Below are 17,854 nucleotides of genomic sequence, written 5' to 3'. Positions count from 1 at the left end.
AGAATGAATTTGCAATTAATTACATAAAAGAAATACAGAAGCACAGTAACAGAACAGATTAAAGAAGAGGGAAGAAGTCATTTTCAGTAACAATGACATACAATTAAGAAACAGAACAGTGTATTACTGTATATTTTGTAAAGAATTAACTTATGAGAAGATAGATGTGGTTAAAATTTCCATGACTTTAAACAGAAAATGTCACCTGCTTTATTTGATGTTGTTTGACTGATAGATGCTGTTTTACTCAGTCCTGAGGAAGTTGTGAGCTCTGTACCACGTGTATCAGGGTTTATCTGATCATCTGTTTGATCAGTGCGCTTCTGTTCCACTGGGCTCTGTGTGGGGCTTCTCTGCATCCAGTCAACTGGAGTTGAGGACTCGGACACAAATGTGTCTTCAGATGCTGAATTTTCAGACTCATCCCCTCCAGCATTTGTATGGTGTGTTGTGACTTCTGTCGAATGTAAGTTATGCAGAATTACAACTTGCTGTCTTATAGGTATTACTTGAACTTATTTATCACTGCCAAAACTAACAAATCAAAACAGCTTAGCATTTATGTGGTCATTTTTAAAGAAATAAATCGATCTGTGCAGGGATGGAAAGTTTGACAGGGTTTTTCTGGAAACTTAAAGGTCCCATGACATGGATTATTTCCTTTTCTTTAAATGCTTTTTAATGTTTCCTTAGGTGTAATTATATTGTTAGTATGATTTTTACATTTAAAATTTAGAAATAAAAAGCATTTTTTATATCCTGATATTAGCCCTCTGGCTTGATGTCATGTGGTGGAGTGGAGGATGAACCCAAATGCAGACAGTAGTCACAACAACACAGTTTATTATACAAAAAACAGGAAAACAAAACCCACGAGGGGGCAAAACAAGGGCTAGACAGACGAAAGATGACAAAACTAGACTAACACTTTACAAACTAGACTATGACTGAAACAGGATCAAACGACTAGACAAGACTCTCTACAGACTTACTTACGGACAGCTCTCACATTGATTAACATATGACAACAGTTGGCAACATTTGGCAATGAACCGACAAAGGGACAGAGAAACACACGAGGTAATTAAGGGAGGCTACTAATGAACACAACAGGTGGAACAGGTGAAACAATGATGACAAAACTAGGGTAACAAGGGGGGCGGGGCAAGGAAACGAGACAACACAAGCACATGGCCCAAAGACAAGGCCATGTGCTTGTACACAAAACACAGGCCTGTCATGATCCTGCCACAAGACTAGAGAAAGATCAGGACATGGAGGCAGAATCATGACACTTGAATGCTCTGTTTGAAGGGGCGTGTCTGCTGTGAGACTCCGAGTAAACCACAACTGTTGTGATTGGCTGACATCTTTGCATTCGAAATGTGTATTACATGTGGACCCCTCATATATATATATATATATATATATATATATATATATATATATATATACATATATATATATTTACTATTACAGCTGTCAAATCGTGGATTTGTTGATTATATAATTATTTTTCCGATCTTTTCCCATCACATGAAAGGCTGCAGTGATGAGCAGCATTGAGTAGACCGAGTCTGTTTATCGCGTGAATGCATTGATCTCATTATTGCAACATGTTTTCTCTCACAAAATGTTTTCACCACAACTAACAGCAAACACATGAATACAGTAAGAGCTTTGTTGTGCAGCATAACAGCGTCATTCATTGTAACGGCAGTTTGGGCAAGAGTGCAGATATACTCGCGATGTGTGAGAGCTCCGAAAAAATAAAGGGAGCGTTCTTTGATCGCTCTCTGTAGTTAAATCACAATTTAAATAACAGATTTGTTTGATGCTACTAAGAGAAACAACGTGAAGTTGATCGTTTAATCACTGGCTTGATTCACTGATGCATAAACAGTATTAAACGATTTAGAAAGAAAGTCTGTGTGAACTTGAATAATTAACTACACATCAGAAATCACTGATCACAGATCAGGCTTTAATGAACACTGTTACTCACTGTTTGTGCCGGTGCTGTCGAATCCATATCATAAAAGTCTGTTTGTAACGCCTGTGCTGACATTGCGACTGAATTATATGTAAATATTTGGGCGGGCAAAGCAGAGAAAGGGGAGGTAACATTTCTCTTTACAACGTCACAAAGAGGAGATTCCAGATCAGACCGTTTGAGCTTCTGTTTTCTCAAAGGCAGAGAAAGATAGCAAAATCTCGATTTACACCGATTAAAATTTTTAGAAACTTGGGGACCACATACAGGCTAGGGGAACTCATTATAATGTTAAAAAACCTCAGAAAGTGAAATTTTCATGTCATAGGACCTTTAAGAACAAGTAAGACTGATGCATGTACACATGAATTCAAAGATAACACTGATCTACAGAACTTGTCTGCTTAAGAGATCAAATTTGATATTAATTATGCATTTTGATGTGCTGAATTCATGTATGACAGTGTGTATATATATATATATATATATATATATATGACATATTGTTTTCATTTGTTCAAGGCGCACGTTTCTGTGTGAGTAGTGTGTGATCCTCAGTCATTTAGTGTGTGATGGCCAGATTTTCTTCTTTGACTATTTACAAAGTTGGTAAGTGTATGAAGCCCAGTGTTTTAAAATCTACTAAGATTATAAAACCCACATAGGCAAACAACATGAGGAATGATTGTTGATGGGAGGAGTGTGGCCCAGATCAGGCTAAGATCTGGCAGCATATTATGTGACCCATGATAAACAAGATAAATACAATATTGCATGATAATGGTTAAATTGTGTAGTAAAAAAGTGTAGTATTGTTAAAATGTAGTCTTTGAAATGGCAAGTCAAAACAGAATGAAAAATTATCATTCATTTAATCATAAATAAAATTAAGTAAATCAGTCAAGTGCACTTAATTAAAATTGTATTAAACTGTATATTATTATTCTTGGGATAAATAATCTTAGAATCCTTACATGAAGAGAGAGAGCAAGATCATTTAACCATTATCATGTAATATGTATTTGGTTTACCATGGGGCACACACTGATCTATAATAGAGAGTGTTTGATAAGTTTTACGGCAGCGATATCAAACGCTCATTGGCTCTCGTCGGTTTCGTCATAGGTTGGGACATGGTGTGTTTCCAGTGATGCGTGTTTTGAATGAGAAACACACGCCTTGACGGAGTGGATCGGGATAGTATTTTCAGCGTTTAACAACTTAAATTATGCCCTGCTCCTCACACTACTATTATATTCTGCCAGAGTGGACTGCAACTGCAATGCATCGTCATTTGGACTACAGTGATACTGCTCTGTCACATCTGTAATAAATAATTATGATTAGTTATGTATCTGTTACGTTTCTCTTATAGACTGTATACTTTATACACTCACTCTTCATTGGTTTATTTCTTCTATATAAAGGTAAATAGAAAACCAATGCCATTTTTTTATTGCACAGTTACATGATGTGTGGGTTTTAAGTCTGATTTTCTATTTAGTTTAATGTACTTTATTGCCATAGTTTGTGTGTACATTTCAGACGGCAAGCAGTTTCGGCCCAGAACCGGCCAGATGTGGGCCACATCTGGGCCAAGACTATGTTGCTGTCTGGGTTACCAAAGCATGTCACAAAATGAATAATGGAGATTAAAGTAATACACAATGTAATAATATGAAATATTAAGTTTCTGTATTCCAGACAGCAACAGTGTTGGGCCAGATCCGGCCCACATCTGGCCCGTGTGAAATCCATGCTTGCTGTCTGGGTTGGGTCTGGGCTATATAAGGCTCAGGTGTGGCTCAGATTTGGGGATTCTGGTTTACTTAACCCTCTAGCCCTCTTCAGTCATTTTTGACCGAAAATTTTTATATTTTGAAATGTAAAAAATTGTAGCTTCAACAGAATGAGATGACACTTGGTGACTTTTGTCACATTAGCAATATGAACACACAAAAAAATCATGGACATGATTTGGATATGTTAAAGAGTCAAAAAAAAGTCACACTTAACTTCTTCGCGGTCAAAAATGACCGACATAGGAAAAGAATGGGAGAAAATAGAAGAAATGTGAAAACTCAGTGAATCTTTTGGTGGTACAAACTACAAATCAGCCACTGGTCAGGAAAAAAGTGTGCAGCAATCAAGGGGTGACTCTCCAGAATATCAGGAGGGCAAAATAGACACCAATCAATAAATGGAAAAAATACAAAAGGGGCTCTCTCTCTCTCACACACTCACACACACATAGAAATGAACTGTTAAGACTGCAAGAGAGCACATTGTGAGAATATGTGAAATCAATAAATGAAAACAAAAGGCTTGCTTTCTCTCTATCTCACACACACAGAAATGAACTGGTAAGACTTCATCAGAATAAAATCTTTTTTTTTCCAAGTTATTGAATTAAAATCAATAAATCATAAATCAAAAAATCCAAAATTGATTCTCATTCTCTCTCTCTAACATTTCATTCCTTATTTTGTTAGATTTTTCAATTATCAAATACTGAGTAACAAAAATGCTTTCTATGTGTTCCCTTTCTATCAAGATTTTAATGTTTGACTGTAATCATAATGTAAAACCTGATACTTATCTAACCAAAAAAATTTAAACCTCGACAAAAAGTTATCTTTTAGAATGTCTAGATATAGATCTAAATGCAAAACCTAAAAAAATGAAGATATGAGGTCTAAAAAACTATGGGCTCTGAATATATCTCTATAGAGTGCTAAAACCAGAGGTTACGCAACATTACACAAGTTTTTACTTTTTTAATGCCTCCAGATTGCCCAATTCTCACATCAAAAAATGGATTTTAAATGCTTTCACTCTATTTTAATGAGATCTTTTGCATTTATTAAAAAAGAGTAAATAAATAAAGAGATAAAAAAAATATATATTAATTCTAATGGAGAAAATAGCTCATTAAAATTGTATAAATATTGCATAGTATCATAAAATTCCATAAAAATCATATAATAATATAATAATCAAAAAATATTATTGAACAAAAATATATTACATTGGTTTTCCTGAAGAAAAAAAAAGTAACATTTCACAGCTTCGGTCACTTTTGACCGCGAAGAAGGTAAGTGTGACTCCCAAACGAAGAGGGTCAGAGGGTTAAGGCTGAAAATTGGCACCAAAAATAAAACCTGTTTTGGCCCAGATCAGGGTGATTAACTGGCTGAGATTCGGGACGGTTATGGCCCATGTGTGGCCCTTGTCTTCAATCCAGTTCTGGGCCACTTCAGGGCCATCATTCTTTGTGGCACTTGGACCAAGGGAAAAGAGATTGTTTGGCCTGGATCTGGGCCAGAAGACATTTGCTACGTGGGAAGTCGTGTAGTGCATTCCAGCCTTAATGCTTTAAATCTCCACAAACAGGTTATATAAATAACATTTATAGTATTGTAACACTCAGCCCAGAGGGTTATTAAAATTGAAATGGGGTCTGACTTTTCTGTGTGAGAGTTCAAATGTGTTAAAAGAATGACATAAAACAGAAATACGGATACTAAGAATAGTGTATTTACAGGTTCACAATAAAAGACTTCAAAACAACACTATAAAACCAGGTAAACTCAGTCTGTTAAAAGAATACAGGTATTTTGTCCACACCCTAAAAACAGTCCAAGAATCCCAATTTGTCATTGATCCGGAAAGGTAAGTCCAATGAAAAAGAAACTCTGTGAAGCTGTGAATCGCTTCCTGGATTGTTTCCCATGCTACTCTTCTTGTAGTACTTCTGCTTCCTGTCAGGTCACTGATCAGGCCAACCATACAGTTATTAAAGACACACACACACACACTAAGATGGTTAAGAGGCATAAAATGGACATGGGAAAAATTAAAACCAATTAAAACTTCATAATACATAATATAATACACCAATGTAATAAATAGAGCTGTTAAAACATGTCCCTTGTGTGACAGTGTCACATAGTCTCCCCCCTTTGCCTACGGCACCTCGGGGAAGTTCTGTCACCCATTGTCCATAAAATGTGTTCCCACTTTCCAGTGTGGCTTAAAATGTCTTTGAAATAAATGAGCTAAAACTAGATGTTCCCAGGTGGGCCTTAGTCTGCTGGAAGGAGCTGGGGAACGGTTGTAGTGTGGTGGCAGCTTGTACCAGCCTGGGTAACCCTGGGTAGATGGCACAGTTCCTCTCTGGTAGACTGCCTCCCAAATAACCTGTATTCTTTTAACAGCCTGAGTTTACCTGGTTTTATTGTGTTGTTTTAAAGTCTTTTATGTGAACATTGTAAATACACCATTCTTACTAAACATAGTTCTGTTTTAAGCCATTCTTTTAACACCTGCAGTTCTCTCACACCGTAAAATCTGACCCCATTTTAAAATGTGTAACCCAGATCGTTACAGTATTAATAATACGTCAAAAAAACAATTTCTCCATTGTTTCAATGTGAAATCATTTACTGTGCTAGTCACTCACTGTTGTTTAGTGTGTGTGGAAGGGGATTGGGGGGGGGGGGGGAAATCTATATTAAATTTGCAGTGTCAATGCAAAAGGCACTGTAGCATATGCATAAAAAGAGCTAATCAATGATTTTAAGCAAGTGTACTGTACAAATAATGTGCTAAAAATCAAACAAACATTAAATATAAAATCGTACATTAAATGTAAACATCCAGTCACTGGGTTTGATATCTTCTTATACAATTCATGAATATACTTTTTTTTCCAGACAAAATTTCCTTCCAAATACATTCAATATGTTATTCCTTGGTAACTGTCATACCTGTAAATGCTGAGACAGAGTCGCCATCTGTTTTGTTTAAACTGTCAGGGTCAATCATAGCTGTGCAGTTCTTCTCTGACGTATCTGATTAAAATCAATGGTTTGTTAAAAAGATAATTGATTGTTTCTTGATTAAAAATGGCAGAATATGGTTCAAATCAAACCTTCAGCATCATAACAGATGGCATCATATTTTTCACTGTTTTGAGTTATTTTGATGATGCCGGTTTGGTTGCCAGCACAGTTTTTATTTTGGATGTGACGGAGTATCACCACCTCTGAGCCGTTTATCCATCCATACCTGCACACAAAATGTAAGTTTATATTCAGGTGGAGTGCAAAATATGAAAGATTCTGTATGCTTAATTGTCATTTGTTTATGTTTATCTGACTATAAGAACCTGCATGTCTGAAGTCCTTTATTGTGGGCTTTTTTCACCTGCTCCAGACTGGCTAATGAAGAGGCTAAATGCTCACACAACCTCCTGGCCTCCTCAAACGTCAGACTATAGCGTTCTCTCCCCTCCACGTGAAACACTCCAGCAAAGCTGCAGCTCCTTGAGCGTACAACTGCAGGAGAAACATTAACGATAGGAATGAGTCAATTTTATTAGAAGCAAGATTTTCTGAAACATCAGAAGAAGGAAGAGAAAGGAAACAGTGAGAGAGACTGAAGGTTTAGTGCAGATTTGAGGTTAAATCTTAAAAAGGGAAAGAAGCTGACAACACATAAAGATCAAGAGTTTTAGGACTAGTTAATAACGCCCCACATCTGTCTGGCTAACTTTAGATGTCACACTGCTGAGGTGAAAGGAGCAGGTGAGGCATGGATCTAATCACAGACTGATTTCCTCAAGTAAAGCACAGGAAGAAGAAGCTAATACAACCATCAGAGTACAACCCCAGAAATCTTAAAACATGAAGTGACAAATGATGACTTAAAATGAGGGTGAACGAATAGATATTGTATATATAGATGCCTCATTTGTGACTGTTATATATATATATATATATATATATATATATATATATATATATATATATATATATATATATATAACAATTATAGTCATTCTTTAATTGTATGTTTAATTTTCAAAGCTTACTATAATATTAGTTCTCTTACGAGAGCTCTCTCGTACTGCGTCTTAGCTAAGACGCTACGGGAAAAGTCTCTTTTCACGAAATACTGAAGCAAAAAATTACCCTTAATTTTGTATTTTTGTAAAGCGCATTTGCAGCAGTACACAGCCATAGGCGAGACGGCTTGTTCGCTCATTGGCTTGTTCTGCAGCAACTGCACAGCCTATCAAGCGCAGGCTGATGCTTCGCGCCCTTCTTGCCACTTCCCGCCGAAATGGGTGTGGCCCAACCTATAAAAGGAGCTCGAAAAGGCTGACTCACCTGATTTTTCATCTCTTGTCAATGTCAATGTCACCTTTATTTATATAGCGCTTTAAACAAAATACATTGCGTCAAAGCAACTGAACAACATTCATTAGGAAAACAGTGTCAATAATGCAAAAATGATAGTTAAAGGCAGTTCATCATTGAATTCAGTTATGTCATCTCTGTTCAGTTAAATAGTGTCTGTGCATTTATTTGCAATCAAGTCAACGATATCACTGTAGATGAAGTGTCCCCAACTAAGCAAGCCAGAGGCGACAGCGGCAAGGAACCGAAACTCCATCGGTGACAGAATGGAGAAAAAAACCTTGGGAGAAACCAGGCTCAGTTGGGGGGCCAGTTCTCCTCTGACCAGACGAAACCAGTAGTTCAATTCCAGGCTGCAGCAAAGTCAGATTGTGCAGAAGAATCATCTGTTTCCTGTGGTCTTGTCCTGGTGCTCCTCTGAGACAAGGTCTTTACAGGGGATCTGTATCTGGGGCTCTAGTTGTCCTGGTCTCCGCTGTCTTTCAGGGATGTAGAGGTCCTTTCTAGGTGCTGATCCACCATCTGGTCTGGATACGTACTGGATCCGGGTGACTGCAGTGACCCTCTGATCTGGACACAGACTGGATCTGGTGGCTACGGTGACCTCGGAACAAGAGAGAAACAGACTAATATTAGCGTAGATGCCATTCTTCTAATAATGTAGCAAGTACATAGGTTGTTATGGGAAGTGTTTCCGGTTCCGGTTTACCTAATTAATGCAGCCTAAAAATCCTTTAACGGATTTGGATAATAAAAGCATATTAGTATTTTATGTGTATGCCAGGTTAAAGAGATGGGTCTTCAATAAATAGTTTTGAGAATGTAGCGGACGTATAGGATTATAATGTAAAAGGAGCTCATTCAAATACTGAGGTGCTAAACCATTCAGGGCTTTATAAGTAATAAGCAATATTTTAAAATCTATGCGATGCTTGATAGGGAGCCAGTGCAGTGTTGACAGGACCGGGCTAATATGGTCATACTTCCTGGTTCTAGTAAGAACTCTTGCTGCTGCATCTAGCTGTAGTTTGTTTACTAAGCGTGCAGAACAACCACCCAATAAAGCATTACAATAATCTAACCTTGAGGTCATAAATGCATGGATTAACATTTCTGCATTTGACATTGAGAGCATAGGCCGTAATTTAGATATATTTTTGAGATGGAAAAATGCAGTTTTACAAATGCTAGAAACGTGGCTTTCTAAGGAAAGATTGCGATCAAATAGTCTTAGCTACCATCAAGTCTTAGACAGTGTTCTAGGTTATTACAAGCAGAGTTTTTAGGTCCTATAATTAACACCTCTGTTTTTTCAGAATTTAGCAGTAAGAAATTACTCGTCATCCAGTTTTTTTATATCCATCCATCCATCCATCCATCTTCTACCGCTTATCCGGGGCCGGGTCGCGGGGGCAGCAGTCTAAGCAGAGAACCCCAGACTTCCCTCTCCCTAGACACTTCCTCCAGCTCTTCTGGGGGGACACCGAGGCGTTCCCAGGCCAGCCGGGAGACATAGTCTCTCCAGCGTGTCCTAGGTCTCCCCCGGGGTCTCCTCCCAGTGGGATGTGCCCGGAACACCTTCCCGGGAAGGCGTCCAGGAGGCATCCGGAACAGATGCCCGAGCCACCTCAGCTGACCCCTCTCGATGTGGAGGAGCAGCGGCTCTACTCTGAGCTCCTCCCGGGTGACTGAGCTTCTCACCCTATCTCTAAGGGATCGCCCAGCCACCCTGCGGAGAAAGCACATTTCGGCCGCCTGTATCCGGGATCTTGTCCTTTCGGTCATGACCCAAAGCTCATGACCATAGGTGAGAGTAGGAACGTAGATTGACCGGTAAATCGAGAGCTTCGCCTTGCGGCTCAGCTCTTTCTTCACCACGACAGACCGGTACATCGACCGCATTACTGCAGAAGCTGCACCGATCCGTCTGTCAATCTCCCGTTCCATCCTTCCCTCACTCGTGAACAAGACCCCAAGATACTTAAACTCCTCCACTTGAGGCAGGAACTCTCCACCAACCTGAAGTGGGCAAGCCACCCTTTTCCGACTGAGGACCATGGCCTCGGATTTGGAGGTGCTGATTCTCATCCCAGCCGCTTCACACTCGGCTGCAAACCGTCCCAGTGCATGCTGAAGGTCCTGGCCTGATGAGGCCAACACGACAACATCATCCGCAAAGAGCAGAGACGAAATCGTGTTGTCACCAAACCCGACCCCCTCCGGCCCCTGGCTGCGCCTAGAAATTCTGTCCATAAAAATCATGAACAGAACCGGCGACAAAGGGCAGCCCTGCCGGAGTCCAACACGCACGGGAACAAGTCTGACTTACAGCTGGCAATACGAACCAAGCTCCTGCTCCGTTCGTACAGGGACCGGATAGCCCTTATCAAAGGGCCCCGGACCCCATACTCCCGGAGAACCCTCCACAGGCCGTCGCGAGGGACACAGTCGAATGCCTTCTCCAAATCCACAAAGCACATGTGGACTGGTTGGGCATACTCCCATGAACCCTCCAGCACCCTGTAGAGGGTATAGAGCTGGTCCAGTGTTCCACGGCCTGGACGAAAACCACACTGTTCCTCCTGAATCCGAGGTTCTACTATTGGCCGGATTCTCCTCTCCAGTACCCTGGCATAGACTTTCCCAGGGAGGCTGAGAAGTGTGATCCCCCTGTAGTTGGAACACACCCTCCGGTCCCCCTTCTTAAAAAGAGGGACCACCACCCCGGTCTGCCATCCCAGAGGCACCGTCCCCGACTGCCACGCGATGCTGCAGAGGCGTGTCAGCCAAGACAGCCCCACAACATCCAGAGACTTGAGGTACTCAGGGCGGATCTCATCCACCCCCGGTGCCTTGCCACCGAGGAGTTTCTTGACTACCTCGGTGACTTCAGCTTGGGTTATGGACGAGTCCACATCTGAGCCCTCAGCCTCTGCTTCCTCAATGGAAGACGTGACAGCGGGATTGAGGAGATCCTCTAAGTATTCCTTCCACCGTCCAACGACATCCCCAGTTGAGGTCAACAGCTCCCCACCTCTACTGTAAACAGCGTTGGTAGGGCACTGCTTCCCTCTCCTGAGGCGCCGGACGGTTTGCCAGAATCTCTTCGAGGCTGACCGATAGTCCTTCTCCATGGCCTCACCGAACTCCTCCCAGGCCCGAGTTTTTGCCTCCACAACCACCCGGGCTGTAGTCCGCTTGGCCTGCCGGTACCTGTCAGCTGCCTCTGGAGTCCCACAAGCCAACCAGGCCCGATAGGACTCCTTCTTCAGCTTGACGGCATCCCTTACTTCCGGTGTCCACCACCGGGTTCGGGGATTGCCGCCTCGACAGGCACCGGAAACCTTACGGCCACAGCTCCGAGCGGCCGCTTCGACAATGGAGGTGGAGAACATGGTCCACTCGGACTCAATATCTCCAGCCTCCCTCGGGATCCGGTCGAAGCTCTGCCGGAGGTGGGAGTTGAAGATCTCTCTGACAGGAGACTCGGCCAAACGTTCCCAGCAGACCCTCACAGTACGTTTGGGTCTGCCGAGTCTGTCCAGCTTCCTCCCCCGCCATCGGATCCAACTCACCACCAGGTAGTGATCGGTTGACAGCTCCGCCCCTCTCTTCACCCGAGTGTCCAAGACATACGGCCGGAGGTCGGATGAAACGACCACAAAGTCAATCATCGACCTACGGCCTAGGGTGTCCTGGTGCCACGTGTACTGATGGACACCCTTATGCTTGAACATGGTGTTCGTTATGGACAAGCTGTAACTAGCACAGAAGTCCAATAACTGAACACCGCTCGGGTTCAGATCAGGGGGGCCGTTCCTCCCAATCACGCCCCTCCAGGTGTCACTGTCGTTGCCCACGTGGGCGTTGAAGTCCCCCAGTAAAACGACGGAGTCCCCAGTCGAAGCACTTTCCAGCACCCCTCCCAGAGACTCCAAGAAGGCTGGGTACTCTGCATTGCCGTTCGGCCCGTAGGCACAAACGACAGTTAGAGACCTATCCCCGACCCGAAGGCGCAGGGAAGCGACCCTCTCGTTCACCGGGGTAAACTCCAACACATGGCAGCTGAGCTGGGGGGCTATAAGCAAACCCACACCAGCCCGCCGCCTCTCACCTTGGGCAACTCCAGAGTGGTGAAGAGTCCATCCTCTCTCGAGGAGTGTGGTACCAGAGCCCAAGCTGTGCGTAGAGATGAGTCCGACTATCGCTAGTCGGAACCTCTCTACCTCACGCACAATCTCGGGCTCCTTCCCCGCCAGTGAGGTGACGTTCCACGTCCCTAGAGCTAGTTTCCGTGTCCAGGGATCGGGCTGTCGAGGCCCCCGCCTTCGACTGCCACCCGATTGTCTAAGCACCGGCCCCTTACGGTCCCTCCTGTAGGTGGTGAGCCCACGGGAAGGTGGCCCCACGTCGCTCCTTCGGGCTGAGCCCGGCCGGACCCCGTGGGGGGAGGCCCGGCCACCAGGCGCTCGCATACGAGCCCCAACCCCGGGCCTGGCTCCAGGGTGGGGCCCCGGCTGCGCCATACCGGGCGACGTCACGGTCCTTTGATTGTTCCTTCTCATAAGGGGTTTTTTTAATATCAACTATGCAATCCATTAGTTTTTCAAATTGGTGTGTTTCACCGGGCTGCGAAGAAATATAGAGCTGAGTATCATCAGCATAACAGTGAAAGCTAACACCATGTTTCCTGATGATATCTCCCAAGGGTAACATATAAAGCGTGAAGAGTAGCGGCCCTAGTACTGAGCCTTGAGGTACTTCATACTGCACTTGTGATCGATAGGATACATCTTCATTCACTGCTACGAACTGATGGCGGTCATATAAGTACGATTTAAACCATGCTAATGCACTTCCACTGATGCCAACAAAGTGTTCAAGTCTATGCAAAAGAATGTTGTGGTCAATTGTGTCAAACGCAGCACTAAGATCCAATAAAACTAATAGAGAGATACACCCACGATCAGATGATAAGAGCAGATCATTTGTAACTCTAAGAAGAGCAGTCTCAGTACTATGATACGGTCTAAATCCTGACTGGAAATCCTCACATATACCATTTTTCTCTAAGAAGGAAAATAATTGTGTGGATACCACCTTTTCTAGTATCTTGGACAGAAAAGGGAGATTCGAGATTGGTCTATAATTAACTAGTTCTTTGGGGTCAAGTTGTGGTTTTTTGATGAGAGGCTTAATAACAGCCAGTTTGAAGGTTTTGGGGACATGTCCTAATGACAATGAGGAATTAATTATAGTCAGAAGAGGATCTATGACTTCTGGAAGCACCTCTTTCAGGAGCTTAGATGGTATAGGGTCTAACATACATGTTGTTGGTTTAGATGATTTAACAAGTTTATACAATTCTTCCTCTCCTATGGTAGAGAATGAGTGGAACTGTTCCTCAGGGGGTCTATAGTGCACTGTCTGATGTGATACTGTAGCTGACGGCTGAATGGTTGCAATTTTATCTCTAATAGTATCGATTTTAGAAGTAAAGTAGTTCATAAAGTCATTACTGCTGTGGTGTTGGGAAATGTCAACACTTGTTGAGGCTTTATTTTTCGTTAATTTAGCCACTGTATTGAATAAATACCTGGGGTTATGTTTGTTTTCTTCTAAAAGAGAAGAAAAGTAATCGGATCTAGCAGTTTTTAATGCTTTTCTGTAGGATATGTTACTTTCCCGCCAAGCAATATGAAATACCTCTAGTTTTGTTTTCCTCCAGCTGCGCTCCATTTTTCGGGCTGCTCTCTTTAGGATGCGAGTATGCTCATTATACCATGTTGTCAAACTGTTTTCCTTAACCTTCCTTAAGCGTAAAGGAGCAACTTTATTTAAAGTGCTAGAAAAGAGAGAGTCCATAGTTTCTGTTACATCATCAAGTTGTTCTGAGGTTTTGGATATGCTAAGGAATTTGGATACATCAGGAAGATAACTTAAAAAGCAGTCTTTTGTGTTAGAAGTGATGGTTCTTCCATACTTGTAACAAGAAGTAGAATTTACAATTTTGGCTATATGAATTTTGCAAAGAACTAAATAATGATCTGAGATATCATCACTTGGCTGAATAATTTCAACACCATCAACATCAATTCCATGTGACAGTATTAAATCTAGAGTATGATTTCGACAATGAGTAGGTCCTGAAACGTGTTGTCTAACACCAATAGAGTTCAGAATGTCTATAAATGCTGATCCCAATGCATCGTTTTCATTATCAACATGGATATTAAAATCACCAACTATTAAAACTTTATCTGCAGCCAGAACTAACTCGGATGTAAAATCACCAAACTCTTTAATAAAGTCTGTATGGTGCCCTGGTGGCCTGTATACAGTAGCCAGCACAAACATAACAGGGGATTTATCATTAACATTTGTTTCTTTGGATAATGTTATATGAAGTACCATTACTTCAAACGAGTTATACTTGTAGCCTGCCCTCTGAGAAATCCTGAAAACGTTGTTATAAATTGAAGCAACACCTCCACCTTTGCCTTTTAGACGTGGCTCATGTTTATAACAGTAATCTTGGGGGGTGGACTCATTTAAAATAATGTAATCATCAGGTTTTAGCCAGGTTTCTGTCAAACAGAGTACATCTATATTATGATCAGTGATCATATTATTTACAAAAAGTGTTTTCGTAGAAAGGGATCTGATATTCTATAAGCCAAGCTTTATCATTTGTTTATCCATATTGCTTCTGTTTTTTATTTGTTGAACCTCAATTAAATTGTTAATCTTAACTTGGTTTGGACGTTTTTTGTATTTTCTAGTTCGGGGAACAGACACAGTCTCTATAGTGTGATATCTAGGTGAAAGAGTCTCTATGTGCTGAGAATTAACTGACCTCTGTGACGGGAGGCAGCTAGCAGACGGTCGGTTTAGCCAGTCTGTCTGCTTCCTGACCTGGGCCCCAGTTAGTCAAGTATAAACACTAAGACTATTTGCCATATTTCTAGAGAGAAGAGTGGCGCCACCCCAGGAGGGATGAAGACCATCTCTTTTAAACAGGTCAGGTCTGCCCCAAAAGCTCGTCCAATTGTCTATGAAACCTCTCTTCAGCAAAGCTCACGCATCGCTGGATCACGGGGGAAGCAAGCGCCGTCTGAGAAAGCATATCAGCGGAACGAGCCATTCTGAAGCTGCTTGCATCGCCGCCTTCCACTGCCGTTCCTGCTGCGCTATCCGGCGCCTATATCCTTTCAATCCTGTTATATCCAAGCTGTTCTTTATGTGTGTGTGTGTGTGTTCACCCTGCGACACACACTCGTAAAAGAGCTCGCGTCTTTTTTAAGATGCCTTCCTCCGGCTCGTCAGAGCCCCGGTACGTCATCTGCGTCTCCTGCCTGGGTGAAGATCATGCAGCGCTCGCGCTCGCTGACGGCGGATGCCCCCACTGCGAGCTGTTGCCATGCTGACTCTGAGGACTCGTCTGGCCTTTTTCTCTGAGCCTGCATTCTCCGCTGCGCTGAGGCGCCGTGAAAGCGCCGCTTCCAGCGGATTCCGGAACCGTCTTCAGCTCAACCGAGCTCGCCGGTTCGCCTGCTTCACCGCCCCCCCCTGCATCGCTTCCCGGTGGGCAGCGCCCGCTGTTTGCCGGCGCGTCGTCCGAGGAAGTCGATCTCAGGGCCGCGTCGGGGGAAGAGGATACGCGTTCTCTGCTAGCTTCGGGCAGTGAGGGCTGGGCGAGCTCTGAGGATCTCGCGCCTTCTGCTCAGAAGCCCAGCAGACGAGCTGACATCGAGAAGGAGCCGGGGTGAATGCTCGCGTTGCCTGCGACGAGTCTCGGCCACGAGTGGTCTGCACCAGCGCCCCCCCTCTCGTTCCCGGCTGTATGGTATTTTCCTTTCGGATGAGCGTACTTCTCAAAGCCCGCCTCATTTCTTCCTGAGCTTCACGAAGAGGTGGCGAAGGCTTGGAACGCTCCATATTCAGCGCAAACTCGTTCGTCTGTCTCACTAGCATTCTCCACAGTGATGATGCTAAAAACAGGAACTACCAGTCACTTCCGCCGGTGGAACAGGCGATAGCAATGCACCTTTGTCCGCCCTCTGCTGGACGGCGGCAAAAGCGGTGTTGCCATCTAAAGCCTGCTGTGTGACGCTGCGGCTGCACTACTCGCGATGGCTGCTTCATCGAAGCGCAGGTGTACGAGTTCCGCTGTGGCCGAGCTCTCACCCAAGCGCGCCGCTGTTTCAGTTCCAGGAATTGTGACTGTCTCAGCGTTTTCTGCAACGCGCAAGCCTGCACAGTTGCCCGCTTGCCTGCACACAAAAGCCGTTATCACAACAGCTTCAGCAACGCAGCTCAAGGACCCCGTTCTCGCTCTACCGGCCGTCGCCCCGCGCCGCGGGGACCGCGGCAGAGGATTACGGTTAGGCCGGGAGCCCCGAATCCATCCTAGGAAACCCATCTTTGCATGCTGCATGACGCTGCGTCTGCACTACACACGATGGCTGCTTCATCGAAGCGCCGGTGTACGAGTTCCGCTGTGGCCGGGCTCTCACCTAAGCGCGCCGCTGTTTCAGTTCCAGAGATTGTGACTGTTTCAGCGTCTTTTGCAATGCGCAAGCCTGTACGGTTGCCCGCTTTCCTGCACACAAAAACCGTTATCACGGCTACCCAGATATTTCCCGCAGAAGGTGTAATTTCTGGTGTCCCGGCCACGGCCGATAGTGCTATAAATGCAGTGACGATGCCCACTCCTCAGTGCCCATCTCCACATGTAGGCACAGCCCGGCACACAGGGCTCGCGCACATAAGATCGACACAGATCGGTCGCGTGGCTTCTGTAAAAACGAGGCCCGTGCACGTACGCTCTGCACAGGCAGACAGCGAGTTGAAAGTGGTAAATGTGCACATATGCAGCCCACAGTTACTCGCAGACATATCGAGTCCCACGGGACCTGCTCAGCCTTCCCCCAGTCGGTTAAGCACCGGGACGGGGTCGAGGAGGAGCGATCTGCCCTCTGTGATCAGCGCGCTCCCCGCCTCAAATGCGCAGCACACCCGAGCGCCGCCGTTGCCCAGTCAACAGAGCGCGCTTCGCATCCAGCCCTTAGCCATTCATGCAGATGCATGGTCAGCGCTTCCAGGGGTTTTGGATTGGGTGCTAGGCATTATAAAGAGAGGCTACTCGCTACAGTTTTTTCAACGCCCTCCGCACTTTTCAGCACGCGTCGAAACTACGGTCAAAACAGAAGTAGCACACATACTTCGGGCCGAAATATCAAAACTATTGAGCAAAGGGGCTGTAGCGCCTGTGACTCAAGCTCAAAGCGAGAGGGGGCTGTACAGCAGATACTTTCTGGTGCCCAAGAGAGACTGGGGTCTCAGGCCCATACTGGATCTAAGACAGCTGAACAAAGCATTGATGAAACGCAGTTTCAAAATGCTTACGACCAGGAAACTCCTCGCGCAGATTCACAGAGGGGACTGGTTCATGTCAATAGATCTGAAGGACGCGTATTTTCAAATACAGATAGCGTCAAACCACAGGCGATATTTGAGATTCGCCTTCGAGGGCCAGGCATACCAGTTTACAGTCCTGCCGTTCGGCTTGTCCGTGGCTCCTCGTACGTTTACCGTACGAATTCTGAATTATTATTTGGACGACTGGCTGGTTCTGGCCTGATCACAGGGCCGTTTT

At 44.0% G+C, this 17,854-nt stretch overlaps 1 protein-coding gene across 2 annotated transcripts in view; it reads right to left on the bottom strand.

Moving 5' to 3' along the window:
* The window catches only part of LOC132124883 (CD44 antigen-like), a 31,851-nt gene that overhangs the window by 3,495 nt on the left and 10,502 nt on the right, over positions 1-17,854 (bottom strand). For both annotated transcript variants that reach the window (XM_059536030.1, XM_059536031.1), the window contains exons 2-5: positions 7,164-7,332; positions 6,927-7,063; positions 6,763-6,846; positions 206-457 (exon numbers count right to left, since the gene is read on the bottom strand). In XM_059536030.1, the coding sequence (XP_059392013.1) occupies positions 206-457; positions 6,763-6,846; positions 6,927-7,063; positions 7,164-7,332 (642 nt within the window). The remainder of the gene's footprint in view (positions 1-205; positions 458-6,762; positions 6,847-6,926; positions 7,064-7,163; positions 7,333-17,854) is intronic.

Source organism: Carassius carassius, chromosome 43 (genome assembly GCF_963082965.1).
Source record: "Carassius carassius chromosome 43, fCarCar2.1, whole genome shotgun sequence".
Taxonomy (NCBI): domain Eukaryota; kingdom Metazoa; phylum Chordata; class Actinopteri; order Cypriniformes; family Cyprinidae; genus Carassius; species Carassius carassius.
The sequence above is the reverse complement of the archived record's forward strand: the minus strand, read 5'-3'. Positions and strand labels throughout refer to the sequence as shown.